Below are 27,943 nucleotides of genomic sequence, written 5' to 3'. Positions count from 1 at the left end.
AGCCTTGGGAAGTGAGTAAAATGGAAAGTTCCAGAAACCAGGGAACATGGCTGCCGGTGTTACATTTATTTATTCCATATGTGTTTATCTCCAGGACAATGACTGATTGGTATCAAAGCCAAACTAGTCAACTGGAGTATCATTACTGACCAAAATGAGAATTGCCTTGTTGAGCTGGTAGGGCTGAGGCCTTGTCATCCCACCCATTTTCTCTGTACACACTGGCACATAATGGACTGAGAAACAGCTGAAGAAACCATGCACAGAAGACAATCTCCCTTCTCATGCTTTAATCCCATACCCTGTGCTCCACTTATGGAGGACGCTCATCCAGTCCTTGCCACTCCCACAAGCAGAGCAGGTGAGGTTCATAATTATTCAACCTCATCTCCAAGGAACCTTTATCAGGCAACAGAGATCCTACTATCAGGCCATGAGATAATACTATTTAGTTCTTAATTACATAAAAATGAGATCACATAAGAAAAAGCAAACAACGCAATTACATGAAAGCCATTTACTCCTGGTAAATTCTTCAGGGTCCCAGGTGCTGGGGTTCATAATTTTCCCTGTTATCAGAGAACCAAGGCGGGGATGACAGGGGCTGGGTGTCAGTGTAGTCTTGATGGCCTTAGCCAGCAGCAACAGCTTTTAAAAATTTTGCCCCATAATTTGGTCTCAGGTCTTCTCGTGTTCTTCATATAAAGTAAGTGACCCAGTCAATCATGACTCTGTAATTACTATAGTACCTATGTAAGCTGACATGGTTCCAAAATCCCCTCACAAACCCATGTGAAAAGGGCAGGAGGGGTGGGCTTGTACACGTGTGGGAATGTAAATGATTTCATCATGGTTTAATTATGCTTTAACTGACTCCCCCAGCACCCAATTGTTGCGTCTCACTTTTGCAGAAGTGCTAGGGGCAAAACCAAGAGGCTGGTAGAACACTAAGAAGGGTGGGCATGAGTATTCTAACAGGAAAGCACCCCACAAGGAAAGAGGCTTCTGACTAGGTCCTCCTTTCTAGCAGGGTCTGGCACCTGGTATTTTGGCAATGGATAAGGGAGCAGCCTGACAAGGTCCATGGGAAACAGCCTCGAGGTTTTCCCCCATCAGACACTTCTCCCATCTCTCCCCAGGATCAAAGGAAAGTGCATGGTGAAGAAATGAACCAGTGAGAGATCTGTAGTTATCCTGTGAGTGTGTGGCAGAGCCATGAGGATGCAAATCTCCGGCCTTGAGTTCAGGGCTGTGTGCTTTAAGATTTGAGCCCGGTAAAGACAGAATCCTAGAGGCCGGTCCCTTACCATACCTAAAGGGCTGTCCTGGGCAACTTTATACTTGAGGCTGTGAAGCAGTCTTTAGGATATGCAACAGCCTATTTTGGGCAAAATATAATAACCACAACCTCGGAAGTCTTCTAAATCTCCTCCTTCACACCCATGAGGTAGAGGCAGGAACACTCCGGTCAAGGAGAAGCCTCCACCCAGGTTGTACTTTGGGCAAAAAAATCTCCTCCAGGTGTAGAAGAAGGTTGAGAGGTTCTGCCAGGGGGATTTTATTTAGCTGTGGGAAGAGGTGACGTAGATCTGGGCAAGTGAGGGAGACTCCCTGGAAAAGGTCTTCCAGAGCTGACAAGGGGCATCTCCTCGCCCATCCCCGGGTGAGGGCTGAATGCAGACCGCCTCACACAGGAAGCTAGCTAGGAGGTCTTTTCTGAGTGGGTCCTCTGATGCCTGATTAAGTGATAGCCCCTACTGAAGCTTTTTCCACAGGTAGGGCACGTGAACGGTTTCTCGCCAGTGTGGGTTCTCTGATGCCTGACAAGGTGGTCCCTCCGACTGAAGCTTTTCCCACATTCGTTGCACCGGCAGGGCCTCACTGAGGCGTGTCCTCGCAGGTGCTTGGCAAACGCTGCGCTGTGGCTGAAGCACCGCCCGCACTCGCTACAGAGATACAGCTCCTCAGCGGCGTGCGTCTTCCGGTGTGCCAGATACCGCCTGTGGTCGCTGAAGTCCTCCCCACACTCTCCACACAGGTAGGGTTTGCCTCCGAGGTGGATTCTTTGGTGTGTTGTGAGCACAGACTTCTGGCTGAAGCTTTTGCCACAAATAGTACAGAAGAAGGGTTTTTCTCCTGTGTGTGTCCTCTGATGCCGGACAAGGTCTGAGGTCCAGCGGAAGTGTTTTCCACAATCGTCACATCTATAGGGTTTCTCAACAGGTGGAGTTCTCTCAGCCTGGACCAGAGAGGAGGTCTCATCCAAATTCTTCCGGTTTAGGGGAAATTTATAAGGAGTGCCCATTTTGTGAACCTTCTGGTGCCTGGCAAGATGCGAGCTGCGCGTGTAACTTTTTCCACACTCCATACATTTATAGGGTTTCTCTCCTGTGTGAGTTCTTAGGTGTCTAACAAGGTGGGAGTTACAAGTGAAACTTTTCCCACATACAGGACAGTCATGGTGTCTCCCTAACAAGGGGTGGACAGGCATGGTTTCCCGAAGATTCGATAAACTATTAACTTGAGAAATATTTGTACCAAATCTTCTTTCGTTAAGTCTATTTGGATCATCCTCAAAGACTATTTCCCAGTCTGGAGTCTGGTGGATTTCTGGATCTCCCAAAATAGATCTGTGTAGATCTTCCAAACTTAGATCTTCCTGCTCAAGATACTCCTCTTCATCTTCACTCCTATCTCCTGTAGAGAGGATGAGAGGAGAACAGGGGAAATTATAGAGGGGATGATGCCTTCCACACAACGGCGGGATTTTTAAACTGTCTTGGGAAGGCAAGACCACACAGAGAGAAGCCCGTATTTCATAACTGCAGAGGCTGGGAAAGAAGGAAATAACTGGTCAACTGATTTCTGTCATGTGCCAGGCACTTTCTTATATGTTATCTCATGCTGTCGACAAGCCTTGGTGTGGACAAAGATTATTATCCTCATTTCACAAATGTGGACACTGAGGACCAAGAGTTTAAGTGACCTGCTTCATATAGGACTACAGCTGCATTCCAAAGTTCCCATTTTTTCTCTTTCACCATCTTACATTACATATCCCTCACACGAATGATGGGAGGGGAAAGAGGAGGATGAGGACAGAAGAATTTGGCATTCAGAGGGAGACAGGGGTGATGGCCAACAGGTTAGAAGAACCAATGAGAGGGGCACCCCAGAGGGAGAGGGGAAGTGCCAGCTCTGTGGGGGAAGATGCCTTTTGTCGTTCCTCACCTGTGTAGGTAAAACTCAGGATTTCTGGCTCTTGAGGCTCTTGAGGCTCTGGGATATCTGGGACCAAAGGCTCTTCCTCTCTAACGTGGGAGATCTCATCTAGTCTGGGGATTGGAAATGCTGCTCAAGAGAGGGAAAGCGGGACATTACGATTGGTTCAGCAATTCCCTGTGTTAAGAGCAGATCTTTGCTGTTGGGTAGACTGCAGAACAAATGGACAGCCCAGTCAGTGGATCCAATCTGGTCTTTTTAGCTTGAGCACCTCTCACCAAATCCTGCATATTTCATGCCCTTTGTCTGCGACTCGATAATCTAGGACCGCTAATGCTCCCTCTTTCCCCATATTCAAGTAAGCAGATCAACTTCTACTGCTGGTTTCAAAACTCACACACTACCTCAAATATACTAAAGCTATATATTATAATTTTATTCTCTTATTAGAAGCTTCCAACCACTTTCTAAGCATTTCCTCTTCCCTTTAACTTGGAAGGATATCGTCTTGCTTATAGCTCATCCTTCAATCTCACTGGGGGGGCAGGCATAAGAGAAACATGGTGCATACAGTCTAAGATCTAAGACCCCCACAATTTCCAACAGGAGAAAGACCTCTGTGCTCAGAACACCCTAGAAACACTTGAAATTCCTTACACAAAGAGACCACAATTCCACAGTCTTCTTCCAAGACATATTCTCCATAGAACTCTTTCTGTGCGGGATCCAGATCGCTCCACTGGTCCTGGGAGAAGCACACAGCCACGTCCTTGAAAGTTACCAATCCCTGAAACAACACAGGCTTCAGTTAAAAAGGGGCGCTTCCTGGAGCCGCCCACTTAGTTCCTGGAATGAAGGTTACGCCCGGAGACAAAAGGCACACACACAGGACTCCGGGCTCCCTTCGGGAAATCTGTGGCACCCTCGGCTGCTGCTCCCCGACTTCCTACTTCCTCCTCCGGGCCCCCCGGTCCCACTGCTTTCTCTCAGGGCAAGCCTCTGCTCTTCTTCTTGAGCATATGGGTTAACATACAAGAAAAGTCTTAAAAGTCCTAATTAACTCCCTATTTGATGCCTTAATGCCACCTACATTTCTGCAAAAATTCACCTTTTCTGGAAAGCTCTCCCTAACTGACCTTCTCCAGGGACCCCCATCATCTACACGGTCGGCAGAGCACACACAGGCCCTTTTGCTGCAGCTAGACTACAATCTGAAACCACGGATGCTTCTTTTCCTTTTCTCTCCAGCCTCTAGCTTAGTTTTCGGGCCCTGACTATTTTAAGGGATTCCTATGAGTCGTGGCCTGACTGAGTGCAGTCCTTGCAAGAGGACACCACACAATTTCAGAAATCATTTCTGCAGCAGTCAGCCATTCTTACAAATGACTATCAAGTTTACTCCTAAAAAAACCAAGAAACAAGCCTTCATTCAGCAACTTCCAGGTTGTACTGGAGAGTTCTAAAATAATCCTATTTTGTTAGTTCCTCTCTCTGGGCAGTGGCAAATAAAGAGGCTCTGGAGCCTGCAGATCCAACTGAGACTATGATAATTCATCCCATTCGATTCAACTCCTGCTGCAGACACGTCTAGAACTGAGAACTTAAGTTGGCGAAAGAAGGGTGCAAATTTGTGTCCTGTCTGACCCGTTCAGTATACAGCTAATGCCTGATGGTTCTTCAAATTCTCTGAGGCACAGAGTGAAACTAGAGCACACCTGTGAAAGAGCAGTAAGAAGGGCAACCATCTCCGGGTTTCCAGGGTTCCTCTCTTCAGGAAGGTCTGGGTCCTGGGACACTGGAACCTCTACGATGAAAAGAATGCGGAGATCAGCAATATGCAGTGTGCCCATGTAAGTGGCCAACAGCCGAGTGGCTCTCATGCTCTTTGGTAGGAATCAGGAAACTGGCCCAAGGGCAGCTCAAATCATCCCAATGCCACCATCTGGAACACTACTGAAATGCCAAGAGAACAACCAAGGATAAAGCTCGGCCCAGTTTCTGGGGGACTCTAGCTAGTACTGTCTCCTCTCAACATCCTGGATTCTGTGATTTATTCCCACTGTGCTCCACACCTAGCCTCCTTAGTAGAGGGGAAATATCCCCCTTCCCACGCTCTGCCCGTCACAATGCCCCGCTTCTGCTGAGGCTTCCCACCGCTCTCCTGCAGGGGCTGGAACTCCAATTCATGGCACAGGCTCTGCTCTTCTGGTGGCCCCAGATCGGGGCTCTGTATGGTCTCCTCACGGGACGCCTCGGGAGTCGAGGTCTGCACAGGGTTCTGCAGCTCACTAGGTGACTCGGGCTCTGCTTCTGGATGCACCGTCTCCTCTGACAGGACTTCCTGGCCATGAACATGGACAGTCACCTGGGAATAATTCCAATTTCCAGTCAGCATGGAGTCAAGAGGAAAGTCTCGGTTGACATCAGGGCTTATTTTTGGAGAACCTGCCAACAGAAACACTCCCAAAGAGTCCCAGATGAGGAGGGGAATCTCCGGTTCCATTGGGGCACGCGAGAGTTGTTGCAGGTTATCCTCACCAGGACAAGGCAGGGACGTTTGGGTACTGCACAGCTTCCTTACTCCCCTCAACCCTGCCCCTGTCCCCCAGGGCTCTAAGACACCCATCCTTCCCATCTCTACCTCTCCCACCTGTAGCTCTCTCCTTGTTGTTTTTGCTTTCCTGTCTTACGGTCCTGGGGGAGGGGGAGTGACTGAGAGTCTAGAACTTTTGAGGAAGTCACAAAATTGGCCTCCCCAGGAACTGGAGGTTCGACAGCCAAAGAAAGGAAAACCAAAACCATATGACCCTTGAGTGCTGAGATCCCTAAGATGGTCCCTAGGCAGGTGTTTCAAAAACCAGAAAGTCACACTCACTCACTCACACAAACACACGCAAACACACACCTCTGCCCCTTATGGATCTAGGTGCAACCTGAAAGCACAATTAGTTTTAAAGGGTAAATGATGGGGGCCCTGTATGCCCTACCCCCAAATCCATCCTTCCAGCAAACAAATAGTCCCCCTCCACATCACATAGATCAGGACTCCCCCTCCTCACCCACCGCCTTGGTCTCCTGGGTTGTTTCTGCAAACCCTCCACCAGCGTCACCGCCTCCTCGCCACTCTCTGGCCGTTGGCCCCGCACCCAGCTCTGCAGTTCTCCAGGCAGGACGGTAAGGAACTGTTCCAGCACAAGCAGCTCTAGGATCTGCTCCTTTGTCCGCCTTTCTGGCCTCAGCCACTGATGACAAAGTTCTCGCAGTCGAATGAGAGCTTCTCGAGGGCTTGCGGCTTCCTGGTAGCGAAAGCGCCGAAAGTTCTGGTGTGAGGTCTCGAGCACAGGGTCATCTCTCTGTAAGACAGACTCTGGCCTACAGGTGAAATCATCTTCCAATTTCACCATGAGAATTCCCTCTTCTTCCCAAAGATCCTGGTCCTCTGGTTCCAAGGCTGTAGCCATTGTTTGGCTCTCGGGGGGGAGGGGTCTCACACCATCTAGAGCTCACACTGTCATTAGCCCCCAGTCTCAGCCTGGGCACCTCAAGGAGTTTCTCCCAAGGGACCTGGGGCAGAGAAGCAGAGACAAACATCAGTATAAGCGTGAGATTATACACAGGGAAAATAGTTCTGAGTTCACTCATAACCCCGCACACATAACACTTCCTTACACTATTAAATCCCCTGCCCTCAATCTCCACAACCATCAGCTATATGATAAATACATTTGGCTGAAATCGGATGATCTATGCCTCAAGTTATGTTCTCTTACCCCTTGTCCTTGGCCAGGTTCACACCCCATAGAGAAACAGAAAAAAACTGCATCTCTTCTTCAAGAACCCTGTGAACCTGCAAGGAGAATGGAGAGGACCACGGACGCTGCTCATGGCCTGCTAGAACACGTGGTACTGACCATGTCACACACACGTTTACATACACACCAGGAGAAGAGACGCATCCGCCAGGCTGAAACAGATGGGGAAGCCTTTATAAAGGCTCATTCAAACTGAATTACACTCAATATAAATTCCTCTGTAAAATGGGGACTCTCAGAGATTTGAGGGGCAAATTGTGTGAGGTAACAGTCAGGAAAGCCCCTTATACAGCGGCAGGCGCACAGGCACCCCTAAGAGCAACCTTCCGCTTATTAAGATATCTTAATGGGAAGACCTCCAGACCCTCAAACCCAAGTGTTCAAAACTGAACTCATTCTGCTGACTCCCAAATCCACCCCTCTTCCCAAGATCCTGTCTTGGCTGAGATCATCACTAGCCAAGTAAACACTCAACTTTGTAATCTTTAGACTCAATTCGGATTCTTTCCCATTGCTTACAGCCCATTAAACCAATTCTACCTTGTAAGCCTCTAAATCTGTTTCCTCCTCTTTGCCACAGACCGCTTTAGTTTGGGCCTTCAGCTCTCGCCTGGACTATTGACCTAACTTCCTAACTGGGATCCCTGCGTACTCGACCATGAGTAAAGGGCAGCATAATTATGGTGAAGCTTTTGCAAAATAAGTATCGCTCAACACTCTTGGGGATACTTGGGATTTAGTCAATGTAGGCAACTGTATCTTTAGAAATGCTGCATGTGGTCCTGATGTGTGTGATGGTGGAGGACAACTAGGGCGTGTAAGGTAAGGAGTGAGTCTGGTGCCAGGGGTTAAATTTGGGCTGTACCGTTTAGTAGGTGTGAGGCCAGAGTTAAGTTCCTATGCTCCCTATGCCTGTTTCCCCATCTGTGGCATGGAGGTAAGGATGGTATCCATCTAACAGCGTGACTATGAGGATTAAACATATCACCCTCTGTCAAGTGCTCAGAAGAGCAATGGCAACCCAGTGTTAACCATCTTTCTAAATTACAGTCCCAACTGCACCGCTCAACATTTAAAAATACTTCTGTTAGTTAAGATCAGCTATAACATCCTTGGCATGGCACATGAAGCTCTTCACCATCAGCCCTCAGTTGATTTTTCAAGCCTCATATCCTCCCCTTTGCTGTGTTATCGTGGAGCTATCATGGGTGCATTGCTGATCTTCCAATCGAAAGGGGGTGTCTTTTCAGGACACCATGCCTGTAGGAAGGCTGTTCCTTCTAAACGCAATGTTCCCACCCCCCACCTCCAATGCTGCATGGTGTGTTCCATTTCTTCACATGGCCCCCTCTTCTTCACTCCTATGATTTACACTCTAGCTCCTTATCAGTTCTTGTCTGGATTGCTCCAACTGCCTCCAATCCTGAGCCACCTGCCTCCAGGTTTGTTACCTTCAAGTTACCAAGGACAGTATCACAAGAGTGACCGGCACTCTTGGCAAATGTGATCATGTCCCTTCCCTATTTAAGATCCTCAACCATTCCTCTGTCTTGTAAGTGAAAAGCAAACTCCTAAGTATTATAGCTTAGGCAGACTTTCCTTTCGCCCTCCTCTTCAATCCTTCCCAACACACACAGCGCACGCGCGTGCGCGCACACACACACATTCTGTATGCCTGTGAAGCACCTACAAATCCCATCTCTTTGGCTTTAGAACATGTTGTTCCTTCTGAGTCTTTACCCTTCATTAGGTGAAACTTTACTTCTAAGACAGCTCAGACTTCATGTTTTCTGAGATGTTTTCTTTGATCCCATTCCCCTTACCCTTAAAATGGTGAGCAATCACTGTGCTTCTGCAGCAACATGGGCACACCTCTATCACACGTCTGTGGTATCGATCCTGGGATACGGCAATACAGCCACTGGTTAAGCTTCCCATGAAACTCCTTCAAGTTTCCAACATGCATAATGAAGTGCACAGTAAGGGAATTTAAATGAATAACTAAAGTTTTCTTCCTCTTTTTTATCAGGAAGAATCCATCTTTCCCTCCATTGTTTCTACACTCTTTTTTATTCACTGATCTTGTTAATCCTTCCTTCTAAATGTCTTTCCAATTCACCCATCTCATCTCCACTTCCATTCCCCTGGTTGAGCCAGTAGGACCTTTTAAAAACATGACCGTCTCCTACACCACACTGGTATGTAACGGACACTTGTATGTTGAATGAACGACTTTGTTCAAGTCACCCCTAGTCTTCCCAGTCCTGCCCCCTCCAGACCCCTCTCCACATGCAACCTGAAGGGTTCTTCATTTTTCAGTCTTTTGGGGCTTCATTACCTCAGCCTCAGATCCACCTTCAAGGTTAACGATCCGCTCTTAAGAGCTGGGTCTAATTAGATGCTGCCCATCAAACTGAGTTTAATTTCAATGACCCTATTATTTATTTTTATTAACTGTATCTCAAATGCCTTTTCATTCATTCATGCTCTTATTTCTCTTCCAGTAGCCTCAAATATCCACTACCTACTTTCATAGTCTGCTTTACAGAGTTCCCTCATTTCTCAGTCTTTATGTGGTAATTGTCCCACCTACTGAATCTGCAGTCTCTACCCCATGGTGGTCTGTTTTCTACACAGTTTGTGGTTTTTAAAATGTTATGCCTATCTTCAGTGAGATTTTCTTTGGGAGTTCTGAGAGAAGACAGAATCGATAGAGAGTCTTTGGCATAATGAAGGGATCTCAATCATCTTCAAAGTCTGAGAACCCATGCCCAGGAAAGCAGACTAGAAGCTCTCCTTGTTTCCACGGAGCATTGGCTACCAGAGATTGTCTACTATGGAGTCTACAAAGTCTGCATTGACAGAAGCATTCCTGCTCTCGCTCTCCAAAGACAAAGGAACAGTTTTACCCTAATGCTGGCCCACATAAAACCTGCTGTTTCTAAATCCGCTTCAGAAATCAATTGAGGGGCACCTGGGTAGCTCAGTCGTTAAGTGTCTGCCTTCAGCTCAGGTCATGATCCCAGGGTCCTGGGATTGAGCCCCGCATCAGGCTCCCCGCTCTGCAGGAAGCTTGCTTCTCCCTCTCCTGCTCCCCCTGCTTGTGTTCCCTCTCTGGCTGTCTCTCTGTCAAATAAATAAAAATAAAATCTTAAAAAAAAAAAAAAAAAGAAAAAGAAATCATCAATTGAGGTTTCCATTGCTTGTTTTGGATTTACTTTGGCAGCTCAGGAAGAGATGAAGGCAAACAGATCAGCAATGGCACGATGAAGGGCAGAAGAGGAGTCCCTGGTGGGGCGAGGGATGGGAAGGAACCGGAGGCAGGCGGTGCAGTGGAAAGAACACTGGATTAGGTATCCAAAGACGTGCGTCCTAGCCCCACACCCTCAAGTAACTGGAGCAGCTCTAAGGGTTCCATGACATAACACACACAAGAGCCCTTGTAAAGGGGAAAGCCCTCTGCAGAGAACTACTCTCCTAACTCACAGGATTAGCTGAGCTCTGTGAGCTTATGAACTAAAATGTGCTGTGCAAATGTCAAGTATTAGAAACAGAAAACGGACATTGTTTCATTCTAGGTTCCTGGGATATGCTACACCACAAGTCTGCCTGCAATTTGTTGCCCTTGGCATTCTAATACCTTCCCTCAGTGTCTGTCCTTGGAAGGGTTCCACAATGACAGATAAAACTGAAGAGGACTATATAGAGAGACTGAACCCAGGCCAGGAAGAGCAAGACTTGGTTCCAGAAGGCTCTGAAACAATGTTTGCAGAAAAGCTTCAGAAGCCTAGGGATGGGTGCACTCCATGACCTAGTCTCTGAGTAAGTGTTTCTACGATGTATGGAGCAGGACTGGGGAGATGTGGAAAAGGTAAGAGCTTTCTCCGGTCTTTGGTCCAACTACCTCTGACCCTTATCTGAATGTGTCACATGCCAGTGAAGGCCGTAACTGCATTCTATTGACAAGAACAGAAAACTGCAGGCATTAAAAGGATATATGGTTCTCTACCTTAAAATATGACTACTTGGGGAGAGCTTTCTGGATCCTAAATGACAAGGTTTGTGGTCATATAGTATCTACCCAGTAGAGAGAGACTGATCTGTTTACTGGCAAATAATCTTCAGTAGTGATCAGAGAGGTTCAAATGATTATGTTTAGCAGATACTTATTTCCCTTCCTGCCCCCAATTTTATTTTTTACCCTAATGCTGGCCCATAACCTGGAAATCTGGCTATGTCTGTTCTCTGGGGTTAACCAAACCTTCCAACTGCTCTTCTCATTGTTCTAGAATAGAAATCAACTAATGAAAATTGTTAACTGCCCTGTTCTAATGCTGTATTCTTCTTTTTTAGAGAGGGAGAGGGAAGAGAGAAAGGATGGGAAGGGGTAGAGGAGGAGGGAAAGAGAGACTCTCAAGCAGGCTCCACACTCAGCATGGAGCCCAACAGAGGGCTTGATCTCACGATTCTGAGACGAAACCAGTCTGTTACCCAGACGTCCCGCTGTATTCTTCTTTAAAACTAAAGATTATCTGGTATGATCCTTCTACTGGAAAGATGATCTTTTATGGTTAATTATCCTGTATACAAGTGTTTATCCATGCTTTCCACATAATGGTTCAGGGCTTTGGAGCCCTGAGTTTGAATCCCTCTCCTCATTCACTGGCCACGGGACACTCCCTGTCTTGGTCTCATTTTCAAAATGTGGCTACACTACCTCCCTCCCATGGTTGTTTTAAGGAGTAAATGAAGTAACGTATAGAATCACTGCAGCATAGAGCCCAGTACAGAGTAGATGCTCAATAGATTTTGTTCTCTTTCCTTCAAAATGCTTTAAATCCTTTTGGGAAGAAGGCAAGATTTAAATGATAAACAGGCAAACAGTCCTTTATTTCATTCATCGTCATTCCAAAAAATTTTAAACGCACAGGAAAAATCTTGGCCTGTTTACTGTTATATTAAAAGTAAAGTGTTAAACTGAAAGAGTCCTTGCTTTGAAAGACTTATCAGCTAAGATTAAGAGCCTTGGAACACAGATGGGATGGAACCTTCCAGCCCAGTTCTCCTGCCCAAGACCTATCAGTGGTGCTTCTCCTTACCAGTGTTGCAGTCCTGTCTCCTCCCTCGAACTGGGAAGAGGCATTCTGGGGCAAGCCCAGTTAGTATACCTACTAAGTCCCTTGAAAACTTAACCCAGAAGGCTGGAGAAATGAAAGGGAAGGCATTTGCTGACTTCTGGCCTTCTAACAAATCATAATTAGTATGCTTCAAACCATGTTTTAAAACTTTTTTTTTTTTTTAAGATTTTATTTATTTATATGACAGGGAGAGAGAGACAGCGAGAGCAGGAACACAAGCAGGGGGAGTGGGAGAGGGAGAAGCAGGCTTCCTGCGGAGCAGGGAGCCCGATGTGGGGCTCGATCCCAGGACCCTGGGATCACAACCCAAGCTGAAGGCAGACGCTTAACGACTGAGCCACCCAGGCGCCCTAAAAACTATTTCTTTAAAATATTTTTGTCGGGGCGCCTGGGTGGCTCAGCTGGTTAAGCATCTGCCTTTGGCTCAGGTCATGATCCCGGGGTCCTGGGATCGAGCCCCGCATCGGGCTCCCTGCTCAGCGGGGAGCCTGCTTCTCTCTCTCCCTCTGTCTGCTGTTCCCCCTGCTTGTGTGCTCTCACTCTCAAATAAATAAACAAAATCTCTAAAAAAATTTTTTTTGCCATTTACTCTTTCCTTCATTAGATTCAGCATAAAATATCTTGAGTAGCAAGGGGAGAAGTGGCTCAAAGCTTATTACAATAGGATTCAAAGAAACAGGGTAAGTCGGAGTGAGGGGGAAGACAGGAAGAAATAAACCCAGAGGCTAAATAAGTAGTGGCGGTGGGTGGTACAGGGAAATCAGGGGAAAGCCAAGACACGAATATCTTTTGCCCTGAAATTCTGCAGACTCTGTGGTTAGGATCAAGGTATAAAGTGGGTATAAAAATGTCACTGGGAGTAAATGTAAGCACAAATAATGTGAAATAAACTATAAAAACCATTAACAATTCACTTTATTATTTTTTAAAGGTTTTATTTATTTGACAGAGAGAAAGACAGCCAGAGAGGGAACACAAGCAGGGGGAGTGGGAGAGGGAGAAGCAGGCTTCCCGCTGAGCAGGGAGCCTGATGCGGGGCTCGATCCCAGGACCCTGGGATCATGACCTGAGCCGAAGGCAGACGCTTAACGACTGAGCCACCCAAGCACCCCACAATTCACTTTATTTTTAATTAATGTTTTTCTAGGTGTGTATCACAGGCCCAGGAGGCAGTGCTGGATGTTGGTAGTTCTGCCTTTGGAAGTAGGTGATCTGTGTTCTACCTTCTCAAGATGTGTCATCTGGGAACTGGGAATGACTTTCCACCTAAAGGCAGAGAGCTGGATCATCTTTTGAGAAACCATCTTGCTTTTTGATGGTGATAGAGGGGCTTCGAGAGGAACAAGGATACAGTGCTTCTTTATTGAATACCTAGGCCATGATGTATTAGCCTAAGATGGTGACAGGCATTTACTCAAGACTTCAGATGGGCTAGAGGCCACAGACAGATTTTCAAGTCCAGAATTGAGTATCTGGCCATCCTGATGATATTGGTTAACGTTCAACATGAAGCTAGGCTTTTAAACCTTAAGGGTGACCTAGAGGTGGTCAATGGCTTAAATAAAGCAGGTCAATCTATACCCCTCAGTTTAAAACAGAACATCACAAATGAATCTGAAGTGGGAAAAGGGCACCCTTCAAACCTGACACCCACCCTGATGACAGTGCCAGCTTTCATGTGGCAGGCAGAGTTAAACTAGCTGTACCTAATTCATTACTATGATGAACATGGTCAAGGCCAATCACATGGACAGTCAGAGGAACCATTATTTAGCGAAAAACAACAGGATAATATATTTTATAACTAGAGACTGACCTGAGGAGTAAACAGGGATAATTCAGAACAGTCAATTCAAGAGTCATGTATTAATGGTTTGTTTTATAACCGATATTGCCAAAATACTCTTTGCTTTGTGTCTAGATGACTTCCTTCTGGCATTGCCCGAGGCTCCCTCGCTTATGATGAGATGATAAAAGATGGGACCCATGCCTATGGGACCAGAGGAATCAGAGGAGCAGCAGTCTCCACTGCAGATTAAATCATGGTACAAAGAGGGCTGCCTGGGGGGCTCAGTCATTAAGCGTCTGCCTTTGGCTCAGGTCACAATCCTGGAGTCCTGGGATCGAGCCCTGCTCCACGGGAAGCCTGCTTCTCCCTCTCCCATTCCCCCTGCTTGTGTTCCTTCTCTGTCAAATAAATAAAATCTTAAAAAAAAAAAAAAAAAATCATGGTACAAAGAGTAGAAGGCATCCCAGGATGGCAAGGACCTCTTTATTCATTTTTATATTCTAAGTGCCTAACACTTTGTCAGATGCCTGGTAGAAAAGACGCTCAGTAAAATGTGTTGAATTTTATTAAGCTATTTCTCTTACTCCCAGTTGGATACGGATGCACTAAAATTCAGAATCAGTGGGTGCCACGGCTTTGGTAATGAATCTCTCACAGGGACAGTTATAGGAATTTGGCATCGGCATTTATCCCAATCGCCTGGAGCAATCCGGTGGCACAGCCATATACTGCTTTACAATGTGGCACAGGACTAGTGGAGAAAAACTTCCTCAAAGGGAAAAGAGAGCAGGGGATATGATTATTTATTCTACAAATATCTACTGAGCATCAATTGTGTGTGCCACACAAACCAAGGTCCAGGCGGAGAAAGATGAAAAAAGCACTAGTTCTGACCTTAAAGAATTTAATAAGCAGTTAAGTAGCAGGAACTTTAGCATATACTAGCAATTTGTAGCAAAAACCTAAATATGGATATAAGCTATATGGTCAAAACGGAAGCTCCTATCAAGAGAATTAAGAAAATCAAGGGGAAAATTCATCAATATTTCATCTTCCATTTGGCATAAGATCACTACGATTTGGAGGTTTGTTTTTTTTTTTAAGTACGCTTTCTTAATTTTAAAAACGAAAGAACTCAGACCGAAGTGGTTAAATTATCCATACAAGATCATATTACTAGTTTCTAACACAGAAGTACATACACAGGTCTTTTGATCCCCCAAACCACTGCACTGTTTATGTGAAGGAGACTGGCCAAAGGCAGTGGTTCTCAGTGTGAGAAACCCAAACCAGCAGCGCAAGCATCTAAAAACTTGTCAGAAATGTGCAGATTTTCAAGCCCGGGGCCCAGACCTATTATCAGAAACTCTGGGGGTGGACCCAGCAATCTCTTCCACAAGCCCTCCCTTCAGGTGCTTGAGAAGCATGATAAGTTTGAGAGCCAGTACCTAAGGCAAAGAAAGTAAACTTGAGGTTCAAGCAGAAAGCATACAACTTTTCCAGTGCTGGCCAAATTTACAGGAAGGTTTGCAAAAGTCAAAAGAGTCTAGGACTGTTTTATGCCTGTGCAAATTAACTGGAAAAAAATGTAAACCTGTAACTTACCTCATCTGTATAGTTTGTAATGCCCAAGAGTCCCTCACATCGTAGTAAACCTTGCTGTGCCCTTGAAATGACTGTCTACTGCAATATAGTATTTAAAAGAGTGCAAAAGGGGTACAGCTGGAGGAAAAAGGGGGAAAGATTATGAATCCCAGGTATTTGGTCCTAAGAGGAAAAATCCCCTTCCTCCCACCAACCCTGCCCACCCTCTTATACTAGACTCTATCAGCAGAAAGTTACCCAAGACGAATGGCCACAAACCCTAACTGCTTGGTTGTCACATACTTCCCACCAACATGCCTCCCAATGGCTTCCTCACAACCTTTCTGAAGTGGCTTTCTGGATCAAGGCCCAGGGGGGTGACTTGGAAGAGAAGCTGGGAGAAGGGAAGGGGGACTCCACTAGCTTTCTGTGGCTCCTGAGTCAGGCTGCCCTGGGTGTCACCTGCAGTGTGTGGACAGAGAAAAAGCAACGGTTCTCACCCTAACCTCCGAGTGAGAGCCTGAATGTGACAGTGCTCTCCAGGACCAAGGTGGTCAAAGAACAGCTAGGCCTCGGAGCCCACCTTTGGGGTGGTCAGTACAGGGACCAAGGCAGACAGGGAAATCAAAGCGCCTGGGAGACAAGAATGGCCAATGCCAGAAAAATAAAAATTGGGCTGACCCCTGAGAGAACACAGAATATCCATGGCATACAAACTAACAAACTTTTGGTCAAACCAGACAAGCAGCAGAGGCCTATACACTCCTGCTGTGGGTAACGGTGGTGTTCAGAAGTGCCAAAACTGGCTGTGAGGGGTTGGAGGGGGGAGGGAAGTTGCAAGGGGAGACAGAAGCTACTAGCTTGAAGGGAAGCGTGGGGTCGGTCACAGTGGCAGCTGAAAAGCCACAGGCCAGACGGTATCCAAGGGTGATAAGATCACGGGTGACTGTATCTGTATGGGGGGGGGGGCTGGTGGTGGAGAGAGATGGGGCTTGTCGGGGCCGGGAGCCTGCGGAGGATGGGGTGGAGCGGGGGGTGGCTCTTGAACAATCTGAAAGACCGGGTGAGAAAAAGCTAGGGGAAATAAAGGGGCCTAGACCACTCCTCCCTCGGTGCCGGGGGGCCACTTGGCGCGGAAGCAATGGGAGGTACGAACTAACTGCGTTTCTACAGGCCTCAGGAGGAGGCGGAGGGCGGTGGCTGCACCGAAAGAAGCCCGGAGCGCCATCTGCGTCCCCAGAGGTTCGAGCTCCGGCCACCAGGAGCCCCGGGGACCACAACGCCCAGACCCCCTCACTACACCGCCGCCGCCCCTTCTTCCAGGACAGTGAGATTTCCCCACGATCTGGGGGGGCGGGGTCTCAGACCTCTCCCCCTCTTCCCCGCCCTGCCCGGCTCAACGCGATCCGGCCCGGCCCGGCCCGGCCCAGCCCCTCAGCACTCACGGCTCCGGCAGCTCCGGCAGCTCCTCCCCTGCCCCGGCTTCTCCCCCACCCACTCCCGGCCGTAGCAGCGCCGCCGGATCCGAGCCGCGCGGGGCCTGGCGGGTCGAAACACGTGGGGCCTTTGCGCCCGGAACCGGAAGCTGGGCTTCGCCCCGCCTCCTCGCGGCGCTGGAGCCGCTCTAGGCAGCGGGAGGTTTGGTCTCTGTGCGCTCCGCGAGGGTGGAGGCTCTGATCGCCGCGGGGACCCAGCGCGGAAAGCCTCAGGCCATACCGCTTCCGCCCGCCCCTCCTGCAACCCGGGGCCTTCAGTTTACTCACACACCTGTTTCACCGCTTTTGATCTCTGCTTTGATTTTGGAGTCTGTAACTCTACTTGTTTTTCTTGATTGTCCGCGAAGCGGGGTAGCAAGGAGAGCCGTTTGAGGTTTGGCTCTTGCATTCACCAGCAGTTGTGGGGCCTCAGGCAAACCCCTCTACCCCTCTAGAGTTCAGTGTGCTCTTCTAAAATGGGTGTAATAATACCCTTGCTCTGAGAGCTAAGGGATACATTGCATGCGAACTCTTTGGAACGTAGTAGGAGCTTAGTAAGAGAATAGTTACGGTATCCTGTTTTCTGTTTTCCTTGGAGCATGTCTTTGTGTTTCGTTAAGACTGACCTCCTTGATCTCATTTGTTCAGTTTGTCTCGGTCAGTGATCTCCCCTATTTTCCTTTTTATTCTCCCTGTCCCTTGAACCCCCTAAGTCACCCCTCTCCACGTGCCATGGGAGGGCCTTCTCTCCCCCCAACTATGTCTTACACGTTTCATTTTAATAGGACACATTGCTGGGATCAGTCTATTGTGTTTGAAGCCAAGGTACTCGTTACCTTTGATGGAGGGGCAGGAATATACGGTTCGTGCAGGTCTACTGTGTGCCAGATGTTCTCATTATAGATTTCATTTAATATTTTAAAATATTAAGTTCATAAATGATACATAAATGTTCTTCTAAACATTTCAAACATTGCAGATAAAGTTAATGACCTTTTACTAATCCTGGCTTCCTCATCTCTCTCACCAAACGTTATTCTTACGTGTTTACCTTACCTTTTCTATACTTTTACATACAATATACATATGTATTCATAGAAATCATATATTATTTTGTGTGCATATGCATATATGTGTGGGTTCATGTTGGATTCCTTGATTTGCTATTTTCTCCTAGTATTGGGCCTTGGAGACCTGTTCATAGTACATACAGATCTCCCTTATTCCTTCTACTTTTTGCATAACATTCCATTGTGTGACTAGCCATTTCCCTATGGGTAATATGTGTTGTTTATAATTGTTACTATCACAAACAATGCTATAATAAACATCTTCTTCATGCATACATGCAAATGTTACTCTGGGACAAAGAAAAAGTATTGCTGGGTCATAGGTTGTATACATTCAATCGATACTACCAAATTATCTCCCCAGAGACTGCACCAATTTATGATCTTAACAGCTGTATATGAGAATATTTTCCCCCCATATTCATGCCACTATTTTATGTTGCTAACCTTGTAAAGTGAGGAGTGCCTGGGTGGCTCATTTGATTAAGCATTCGACTGTTGGTTTTGGCCTGGGTCATGATCTCAGGGTCCTGGGATTGATCCCTGACTGACTTGCACTGAGCAGGGAGCCTGCTTAAGATTCCCCTCCCCCTCTCCCTCTGCCCCCCTGACTCCCCCGCCCCCCGCTCCTTCTCTCTCTCACTCTCTCTCAAAACAACTTGTAAAATGGGTAAAAATTGATGTTTCATTATTTTACCTTTTCCAGGATTAAGAATGAAAATGAACAATCTTTGTATGTTTATTGGTAACTTGTAGTTTTCCTATGAGTTTGCCTATTTCTCAATTGGATTTTTTTCTTATTCTTGTTAAATGTTATATATTCTTGTAGTAATCATTTAATATGTATGTTGCAAATACTTTCTTTGACTTTATAGCTTACATTCTAACTTTGTTTATGGTCTTAAAGTTTCAAATTGGGGGCGCCTGGGTGGCTCAGCCGTTGGGCATCTGCCTCCGGCTTGGGGCATGATCCCGGGGTCCTGGGATCGGCCCTGCATTGGGCTCCCTACTCAGCGGGAAACCTGCTTCTCCCTCTCACACTCCCCTTGCTTGTGTTCCCTCTCTCGCTGTCTCTCTCTATGTCAAATAAATAAATGAAGAAAATCTTTGGGGAAAAAAAAAAAAAGAACAGGACTCAAAGTCTTTATTTAAAAAAAAGTTTCAAATTGGATAAATTTGATACACTGTTTTTCTCAGTGGCTTTGAATTTCATGTCTTATTCCAGAACATTTTTTTCCACACCAAAATCATCAGGGCTTCATCCTATATTTTCTTTTACTACTTTTTTGCTTTCCTTTTTATGAATTTGAATTTACTTTTGTGATTGGTATAAATTGGGGATTCTAATCTAATATAGCCTATGGTAATTCATTTATACTTTTAAAACACAGTGTGTGGGATATTTACATAACAGAACTACAGAGATTACAATCTGTATGTGATGTGACTGATTTTCTGTCTGTCCAGTTATCTGGTCCTTCATTCATCAGTGGGATTTATTTATTGAGTAACTGCTATTGCCAGACACTGTGGTAGTATATGGAATACAGTGGAGAACAATCTGTCCTCATGGAGCTAACTTTCATGTGGATGCGTGTGTTTGGGAGGGAAGAAACATATTTGAATAAATTACTTATGATTGTGGTAGGTTCTACAAAGGAGAAGTACAACCTATTACAAGAGCTTATGACTGGTGGTCCTAATCCAGGTGATGGTGCTGGTAGAGAGGTGGTTAGGGGAAACTTTCTTGAGTGGTAAGCTTTGAGCAGATTCTGAAGGATGAGTGGGCAGGCTGAGATTGGGGGTGGGAGTGGGAAGTGGGGTAAGAAAGAATATTTGAAGTAATAGTGTGTATGCAAGGGTCCTGAAGTGGAAAGGAGCTTAGGGTATTGGAGAAACTGAGAGGATAGTGTGTCTAGGGCCAGAGAGCAATAGAGAAATATATGAGATGGACCTGGTATTGTGAACAGGGATCAGATCCGATAGACCAAATGTCTTATAGACTAAATTAAGCATTATCTGTTACAGTTAATGGGAAGCCATTGAAGGATTTTAATCAAGTGACATGATTAGATAGAGATTTTTATAAGATCTTTCTGGCCACAGAAGAGAATGAAGGGGTCCAAGAGTAGATTGGGAAAGGTGATTTACAAAGTTATTATTGTAGGTCAAGTGCTTGGACTAAAGCCATAGTGTGGAGATGTGGGCATTAGGTTGTTGTTGTTGTTTTTTAAACAGTATTTGATGAAGACCAAAGAACTAATTATTAGGAAAATGGTTGCTTCTGCACTTGGAAGAGAGAGACTATTTTCAAAAAACTAAAGAAATGGCAGGAGTAATTAGTGGAGTGGGCTGATCTGAAAGTGTGTGTCATTCTACTCTTTTAGTTGTTCAGTCTGAGACGAGCTGAATACCAGGTACAGGAAGTGGATGGTTCTGGAAGAGTCATGTGTAAATGGCATTTTTATAATTGGACTCATTTAAACTTGCAAGGAGAATATGTAATTCAAAGTGGTGGTGAGCCACTTGCTCAGGCACTAATGCTTAGGTAAATATGTAATCATGTCCAATTCTTTGTCTATTCAGCTTTTCTTGTATTGGAGTTAAAAATTTTGTCTCCAAGTTGGTTGGTCATTTATGAATATCATGGAATTATAAGAGCCTGATAAAAACAGAGATGACTTTGGATGCACCTTAAGGAAGATGGCAGGAAAGCTTTAGTCTAAGGCACATTGAGAAAAGTGCTCTGTAGCTGGGTAAGCTTGGGAAAGGCATATTCTCTATCTTCCTCTTGGGAGTTTCTAATGCATGTGAAGATTATTAGAACTGAAAAAGTAAAGCTGAATTTATTACTTGACAGGTAAAGGAGAGCTGTATCACTCAAAAGTAACTTTGGTCTTTCTGAGTTACAAGGGAAGGGCTAGATCGTGGATAAGGAAAGGAAGTTTTGCCCAAATAAGGCAGGAACAAGAGGCCACCATATGATTGGTTGAGGAGAGGATTGTAAAGTCTCCTTTTGAAACGGTCATTGCTCTGGTTTACATCACTAATAGTAGGCACAGTTCTTAATAAAACCAAGATGATATAACAGGCAGTTTTATATGCATAAGCTTGGGAGTTAGAAATTTTTTTTCAACATAGTGTTAAAGATTCTGAGAAATTGAGTAGTGAAGGAACCTGCTTAACCTTGTCTAACTCTGTATGTCCCCCGATTTGAATACTTGAACCCTGTTTTTAATAACTAATGTATTCTTGGAACACATCATGGAAACAACCGCTTTACTTAAGTGTGTACATTTTTCAGGAACAAATTAACTCAAGACCTCATTGTCAAGGATTTGGCTCAGCTGTATGCATGAGCTCCACCTTGTCATTAGAGTTATCAGTAGTAGAAAAATAATTACTATCCAGGGATCTGAGTAAGAGGTTGTTTATGATATTGTTTGGATGAGTTCTTGTGTAATTTCTTATTCTCTTGGAGAAAGCTGGGGTATGTACATTTGGGGAAGATATTTGGGTTCTAGAGCCCTAAGAAACAAAGAGCAATGTAAAGTCAAGCTCTGCTATGTTTTCTCTGTGGCCCGGGCTCTTTTTCCTCAAAACACACTCTGGCTCCTGTAGGCACTGGAGGTAGACAACACACTCCCTGGTGACTTTGGAGGGACCATGTTGTTGAAGATCTAAGGCCGGGCTGCCTAGAAGTCTTGTAACCCATTTCATTCTTGATGTTCAGGTGTTGGAACATCTTTGTTGGATAGGCTTCTCCAACTCTGGCATTTCCAACCCCTAGCACTGATTTTCTGGCAGACTACACAAAAATGTTTTTTTCAACAGAATCAGTACCTGGCACATTGCTTGGGACATGATACCAATACATCAATAAAATATGAAAAATGCATGAATAAATGGTGTCTGTTTTGATTTTCATGAATTGGACTCAGGTGGTACTCTCACATTTGTTCTCTCCTTTATAAGATCTGTCAAGGTGTTTTATGTTACCCTCTGTCTGCTATCAAACAGGTAACTCTTTTTTTTTTTCAAACAGGTAACTCTTAAGGCAATAGGCTAGGCCCAGGGAAACTAATATCGGTGAAACTTGAAAGCAGATTTTAAAAATGTTTTTAAGTAATAATATAACCCAAGTGTCTCAATTCCCCTAGATATAGGTTAGCTGGATCCATGCCCAAGCCAATGAAATTCTGAAGTTCTTCCTAAAATTTCTGCATATTCTGTGGCCATTGCTGTGAGCTTTTCTATGGACTGTCTCGAATCCAAACCACATCATTCCAGACAAGAAACTCAGTTCTTCCTTGAATTACATGCACAACATACACATACGTGAATGTGTGTGACATACACAGACTGTTCAGATATTTATTTGGTAATGTAGGAGACTTTACTAAAGGTTCAAGGGGAAGACAGTTGAACAGCATAGAAATGTGGCCTCAAATTGAGGATAGGCATCTCCACCTTTAAAATGCTCTGTGGGCTCCCCAACTTTGGAGAATTTCCACTGGCTTCTTCCCACAGACTTTTCTGCTACATTCATCTTTTTGGCTCATTTCTCCTCTCTTTACTTTTTGTGCCATTTTCCCCTCTGAGGAGCACTTAGATACTACCCAGATTTTCTCATTCAGGGCAATTTAAACCATTCTTTTGATGATAGGGCTCTTGGTAATATTCATCCTTAAGCTCTCTCTCTCCTTCTGCCTTCAAATGACCAATTTCACCTGCCTGGCCCCAAGACAGCTCCTCTCTAAGGTAAGATCAGATCGGACAGTTGAGATAATAACATTTTCACCTCATTATACTTTGTTTTGCTTTTGCAATTTTCAATTCAATATTAAAAAGGATGTTAAGAAAAAAAAAAGAAGATAGTAGGAGGGGAAGAATGAAGGGGGGGAAATTGGAGGGGGAGATGAACCATGAGAGACTATGGACTCTGAAAAACAAACTGAGGGTTCTAGAGGGGAGCGGGGTGGGAGGATGGGTTAGCCTGGTGATGGGTATTAAAGAGGGCATGTTCTGCATGGAGCACTGGATGTTATGCACAAACAATGAATCATGGAACACTACATCAAAAACTAATGATGTAATGTATGGTGATTAACATAACAATAAAAAGTTAAAAAAAAGGATTGCAATAATCCTTTTTTAAAAAAATCACAGTTTAATGGACTTTTAATGATAGACTTTTTTTGCTGTGGAAGAGGGGCACATATAATACTCATTTTTACAAACTGAGTCGCCTGCATCATCATTCTGTAAAAAACTTTTTCTGCCAAATGTTTTGCCTGAGAGCATGGTTAAATGAATAGGTTTGTCATTGCCTTGAAGGACATTACATGATAACCTTACATTCAAGCCCTGTCCTTAATGTAACCTTGGGGTTGAGTTTTCCAGCAAGAAAACCTTCATAGTTCACTGGTTCTCAGACTTTTTGTTTCCTAGGCACCTGGCCTACCTAGAGTGAAGCATAGGAACTGGCTAAATCCAATATAGAAATTTTCACATGATGTCCTCAAGTTTTGGTATTATCTGGGAATAGGTGTATGTAGACATTTGTATTCTATTCAAATGAAAGTCCCACATTATCAAACAAAAACTTGGTTTATTTAAAACATTTTTGAAAGACCCATTAGAATTGATTAGGAGCCTACAGAGGACTTATACTGTGAAGAAACTAAGTACTGAGAAAATACGTGGGATGTTTTATGCCATTGACAAGGAAATGAGGCAAGAAGAGTTATTATAAACAAAGAGGGAGACAGGATTCCTTACATTTCTTTTTAAGGCTACTGACAGTTGTCCTTGACTTTTGCGGTTTCTACTTGATGCATCTGAAGGTATTCTGGGATTTCCTTATTGGAGAATGAGTTCATTTCTTTTGAAGGACTGATTCATTTATACATAAATTCTTATAGGAGACTTTAACCATCATAGTTTGCTTTTACATCTTTACCTTCTCCACAGTCCTCTTTCACATTTAATTTTTGTATCTGCCTTAAGTTCATTTTGATGTGTTGCATATTTTACTGTGGACGATGAGTCTTTGGACAAGCCATTGCCTTCCTTAGGGCTGCTTTCACCTTCTTGTTTCTAATTGTATAAATGAAGGGATTCAGAAGAGGTGTGAGGATAGTATTTAGCACTGACACCACCTTATTAATCTTAAAGGAAGAGTGTGTTGTGGGTCTCAGGTACATGAACAAAATAGCACCATAGAGCAGGGAGACTACTGTCAGGTGAGAGGCACAGGTAGAGAAAGTCTTCTGTCGGCCAGTGGCTGAAGGAATCTGTAGGATCGTGGACAGGATATAAATATAAGAAATCATTGTGAAGAGGAGTGACCCTGGGATCACCAGGAGCTCCAGAATGCTTGTGTCTGCACAGGCTGCTTTCAAAATGGGACCAACATCACAGTAGAAATGATTGATGACATTGTTGCCACAGAAGGGCACCTGGATGAGCAGCAGCATCTGACCAAAGACAATGGTAAAGCCTACCACCCAGGAACTGAGGGCAAGTCACAGGCAGAGGTTGCTGGTCATAATGGTGGGGTAGTGAAGGGGCTTGCAGATGGCCAGGTAACGGTCAAAAGACATGATGGTGAGGATAAAGAACTCAGTGGTGCCCAGGAAAAAGTGGAAGAAGGCCTGCAATAGGCAGCAGGGGATGCAGATAGCTGTTCTTGCCACCACAAAAGTTTCCAACGGTTTGGGGATGACTGTGGTGGTGTACCAGATCTCTAAGAAGGACAAGTTGCAGAGGAAGAAGTACATTGGTTTTGTAGCTTGGGCTCTGCCCAGACAATGGCAATTATGAGCCCATTCCTGCAAGGGTTAATATGTAGATGAAAAAGATGACTATAAAGAGAGGGATCTGTAGTCCTTGGGTATCAGGAAAGCCTAGGAGGATGAACTCTGTGATTGTCATGCCAGTCCTCATGTCCCTTGATACTCTAGAAAGACAAGCAAGAAAGTAGCTTCTTCAAATCTCATGCTCAAATACAGGTTGGACACAAAAAAAGGAGGATTCTGAGTCTATTTAAGGTCCTTCAGGGCACTCCCCCTCCTTCGCATACACATATACACCCTCCGCACTCCTTCGTTACTCAGGATTGGGCTTGTCCTTTTGCCAGCTAAACCATCTTTTAATGGACTTTGAAAGTACTAAGTACACTTGATGAGTGGAAAAGTACTTTTCCATCCATATACAGCTATGAGAATGATCACTGCAACATGGTTTAACTGTCAATAATCCATATGATTCTTTAAAGTGTATACAATGGTATGTCTGCATAAACTGAGCTGTGGGTTCATAAGAAATAATCCACACTCCCCTTTTATACTCTAATAAAAGAAATTCTTGATTTATATTACAAATATGTTTAAGAAAGCTGATTTTACAACTCCCCCCCATCTCTCTGGGTGTATTTATACAACTAAAAATCATTGCTGTTATATATTAGCAGTGAAATACTAACTTAGATAATAGAACAGATGTTTTTCTCAAGAATCCACTTCCAAATACTAATTCAGACTCATAACAAAGGAGACTAAAAAACATTCAAATGAAATGAATAAAATTGCTAAGCAAGTAGGAAAATGTACTAAGCTTTAATTTAAAATGCCAAGACCAGCTGAATTAGTGCCTAATATGCAGATGTACCTAATCACTGTATACTGGATAAAGATCCATAGACATGAAACTAAAAAGTAAAAAGTCTAGCAAATTCTTTAGATAACAAACTGGATCCTGAAAAGTACATCCCTACCAAAACCTTCCTTTGTGACTAAGTATCTTTCCATACCAAGCAAAGCATTCCTGTTTGTATATGCAAATTCATAGGTTGAGAACTTTCAACTCTCTTAAAATTCACTGGAAAACAGTAACACTACTTCCTATCTTACTGAGGATATTCTTCCACACGGTTCTTCTTTGCAGTGGGTAAGGTAAATTGCTGTGAAATGAACTGCCCCATTTTCAAAGTATGGGAAAGTTCATTGATTTGTGGCTTCATTCTATCCCCACATCAGAGAACAAGAATTCTCTGAGAGCGTAGAGGAGAAAAATGCTTCCATTTCCTCCCACCTCTTTTTTACACCAGGAAAAGATTATTATTTTTTGCCTATTAAGTCAAAAGCTTCAGTTATTTCCCATGAGACTATAAGAGACAGAGAAGTATTTGAATTTGTACTAATGGTCAATATAACTGGCCATGAGCCTTGTCCCTCAAAATAGGGTAGATATAGATTTATCTTCATTCCCCACTCAGAAGGGAGTGGCAGTCTCTCCTGCTTAATACAAAATTTCTAAGGGCTAAATGTTCCACAATTTGGAGAACTAGACCTATATATTCCTTAAGCATTTGTTGAGAGCTTCTTATGTTCCAAGTCCTCCTAGAGGACTAAGGAGCTTATCATTTAAATAGGGAGAAACCCAGTGAGTGATAGTGTAGATTTGTGCACAGATTGTTTTGGGAAAACCCAGAAAGACCCCTCACCCAGCCTGGGTAGGGGTTAGAGAAAGTTTTCCAGAGAAGGAGATGCCTAAGCTGAGTCTAGAGGTGTTCAATAGGAAAAGAGAGTGGGGTAGGGAGGGAAAATGCCTTCCAGACAAGACCTGAAGTTTGTGAAATAGAACTAAAGCAGAGAATTCAGCTGGAGCTGGGAGTTGGGCCAGTCTAGGCACTTCTGATAAACTAACAGGTGGGGCAGGCCTCCTGGAAGTCAGTGTACATGATGGGTTCATGACACTTTTGGAGGAGAGAATCTTGAGTCAGGGAGTTTGCAAACATGGGGCAAATTTGTGCATATGTGTATGTGTGGAAAATATGGTGTCACCTTCCTCCCCAACACACGTACACATTTATCTATGCTTCATGGAGGAAGGGACTGCTGGTGGTATCTGAATGGGCTCCTTTGAGATTCTGGTCACAGATAGCACTGCTATGTATCCAAGTGAGAAAGCAAGGCATAGACGAGGAGATACCGACCCTGCGTACTTTTGTAAGGACCATGACTTGGCTTTGGCACCATGAGGACCCAGGAGCTGCAGCAATGGTGTCCGCAGAAATGGTAGCAGCAGAAGTGGGCGTGCCTGGCGAGAGCAGTGGCCCGCAGGAGGGATGCAGAGCAAAAGAGAAGGGGCAGGAACCAGGCAGTAGCTATCTGGACCGCCGACTAGATTGGGGTGTGAGCACATGTAAAGTTTTATGAGATTTCGAGGAAGGCCAGATGGTGTGAGTTAGCAGGTGAAAGCAATATTCAGAGAAAGACAGGAAAGTAACCCTAGGAAGCTAAGGGGATAGAGTTAAAATACTGGATTACTGGATTAAACATTGCAGTCGACATGTTTACCAGATTTAACTATATAGTCTAGACTCTATTTCTTTTCCTTTGGAGAAGTCATGACATATAGAGTCATATGGCATTCCTCCTCATTTCCCCGTAGCAATCAGGAGTTGTCCTGTTCATGTTACCTCCTTACCTTCCAATCTGTTCCTTCGGTCTCTTCGAGGCTATTTTTGTGCATGCCATTATCTTTCATCGGGGATCAAGACAGCCTCCTAACTGAACTCCCTGTCTCCTGACCTGTCATACTCTTTCCTACCCATGTTTCAAACTGTAGCTAGACTGGTCCTTTTCAAACACAATTCTGACCATGTCGCTCCTCGGAACCTTAAGGGTAGCACCCAGACTCCTTGGTGTGACATTCAAGGCATTGATGATCTGGTCTTACCTCACCCAATCTTCCAGCCTGCTCTGCCATTTTCCTTCCCCATTCTATGCTCTGTGCTTATTGAGTTACCCAAGTTTAGAGTTTGGCTAACTATCTGTAAATAGGATTT

The 27,943-nt window shown here is 44.7% G+C and overlaps 2 protein-coding genes across 6 annotated transcripts; both read right to left on the bottom strand.

The window, feature by feature from the left end:
* Positions 1-275: 275 nt before the first annotated feature.
* ZNF202 (zinc finger protein 202) lies at positions 276-17,118 on the bottom strand. 5 transcript variants are annotated; one of them, XM_081799244.1, is made up of 9 exons: positions 16,991-17,118; positions 15,567-15,683; positions 6,993-7,069; positions 6,282-6,786; positions 5,377-5,587; positions 4,938-5,026; positions 3,880-4,009; positions 3,232-3,351; positions 276-2,697 (listed from the first exon to the last, which is right to left on the bottom strand). In XM_081799244.1, exons 4-9 carry the CDS (start codon positions 6,681-6,683, stop codon positions 1,703-1,705), a joined length of 1,947 nt encoding a protein of 648 aa, XP_081655370.1. In that variant the 5' UTR covers positions 6,684-6,786; positions 6,993-7,069; positions 15,567-15,683; positions 16,991-17,118; the 3' UTR covers positions 276-1,702. The 5 variants fall into 5 exon arrangements, with proteins under 5 accessions (XP_081655370.1, XP_081655369.1, XP_030873101.1 ...); XM_081799243.1 differs by having other exon boundaries at positions 6,282-7,069; XM_031017241.2 differs by lacking the exon at positions 6,993-7,069.
* Positions 17,119-24,122: 7,004 nt separating this feature from the next.
* OR6X1 (olfactory receptor family 6 subfamily X member 1) lies at positions 24,123-25,406 on the bottom strand. Its single transcript, XM_031017243.2, is given in 3 exon segments — positions 24,123-24,877; positions 24,880-24,924; positions 24,927-25,406. Coding segments are annotated over 3 exon segments (912 nt in total). The 5' UTR covers positions 25,039-25,406.
* Between the last annotated feature and the right edge of the window lie 2,537 nt (positions 25,407-27,943).

Source organism: Leptonychotes weddellii, chromosome 11, assembly GCF_054177405.1.
Source record: "Leptonychotes weddellii isolate Sample4059 chromosome 11, ASM5417740v2, whole genome shotgun sequence".
NCBI lineage: Eukaryota > Metazoa > Chordata > Mammalia > Carnivora > Phocidae > Leptonychotes > Leptonychotes weddellii.
This window is presented reverse-complemented; position numbering and strand designations above follow the sequence as displayed.

Bases quoted from the DNA above. Each gene is read 5' to 3' on its own strand.
- ZNF202 (XM_081799243.1), bottom strand. From the start codon at position 6,683: ATGGCTACAGCCTTGGAACCAGAGGACCAGGATCTTTGGGAAGAAGAG. The intron at 4,010-4,937 runs GTGTGCTCTAGT...GTGTTGTTTCAG, and splicing joins TTCTTACTGCTCTTTCACAG to GGATTGGTAACTTTCAAGGA. The intron at 2,698-3,231 runs GTGAGGAACGAC...TCCTCTCTACAG, and splicing joins CCTGAGTTTTACCTACACAG to GAGATAGGAGTGAAGATGAA.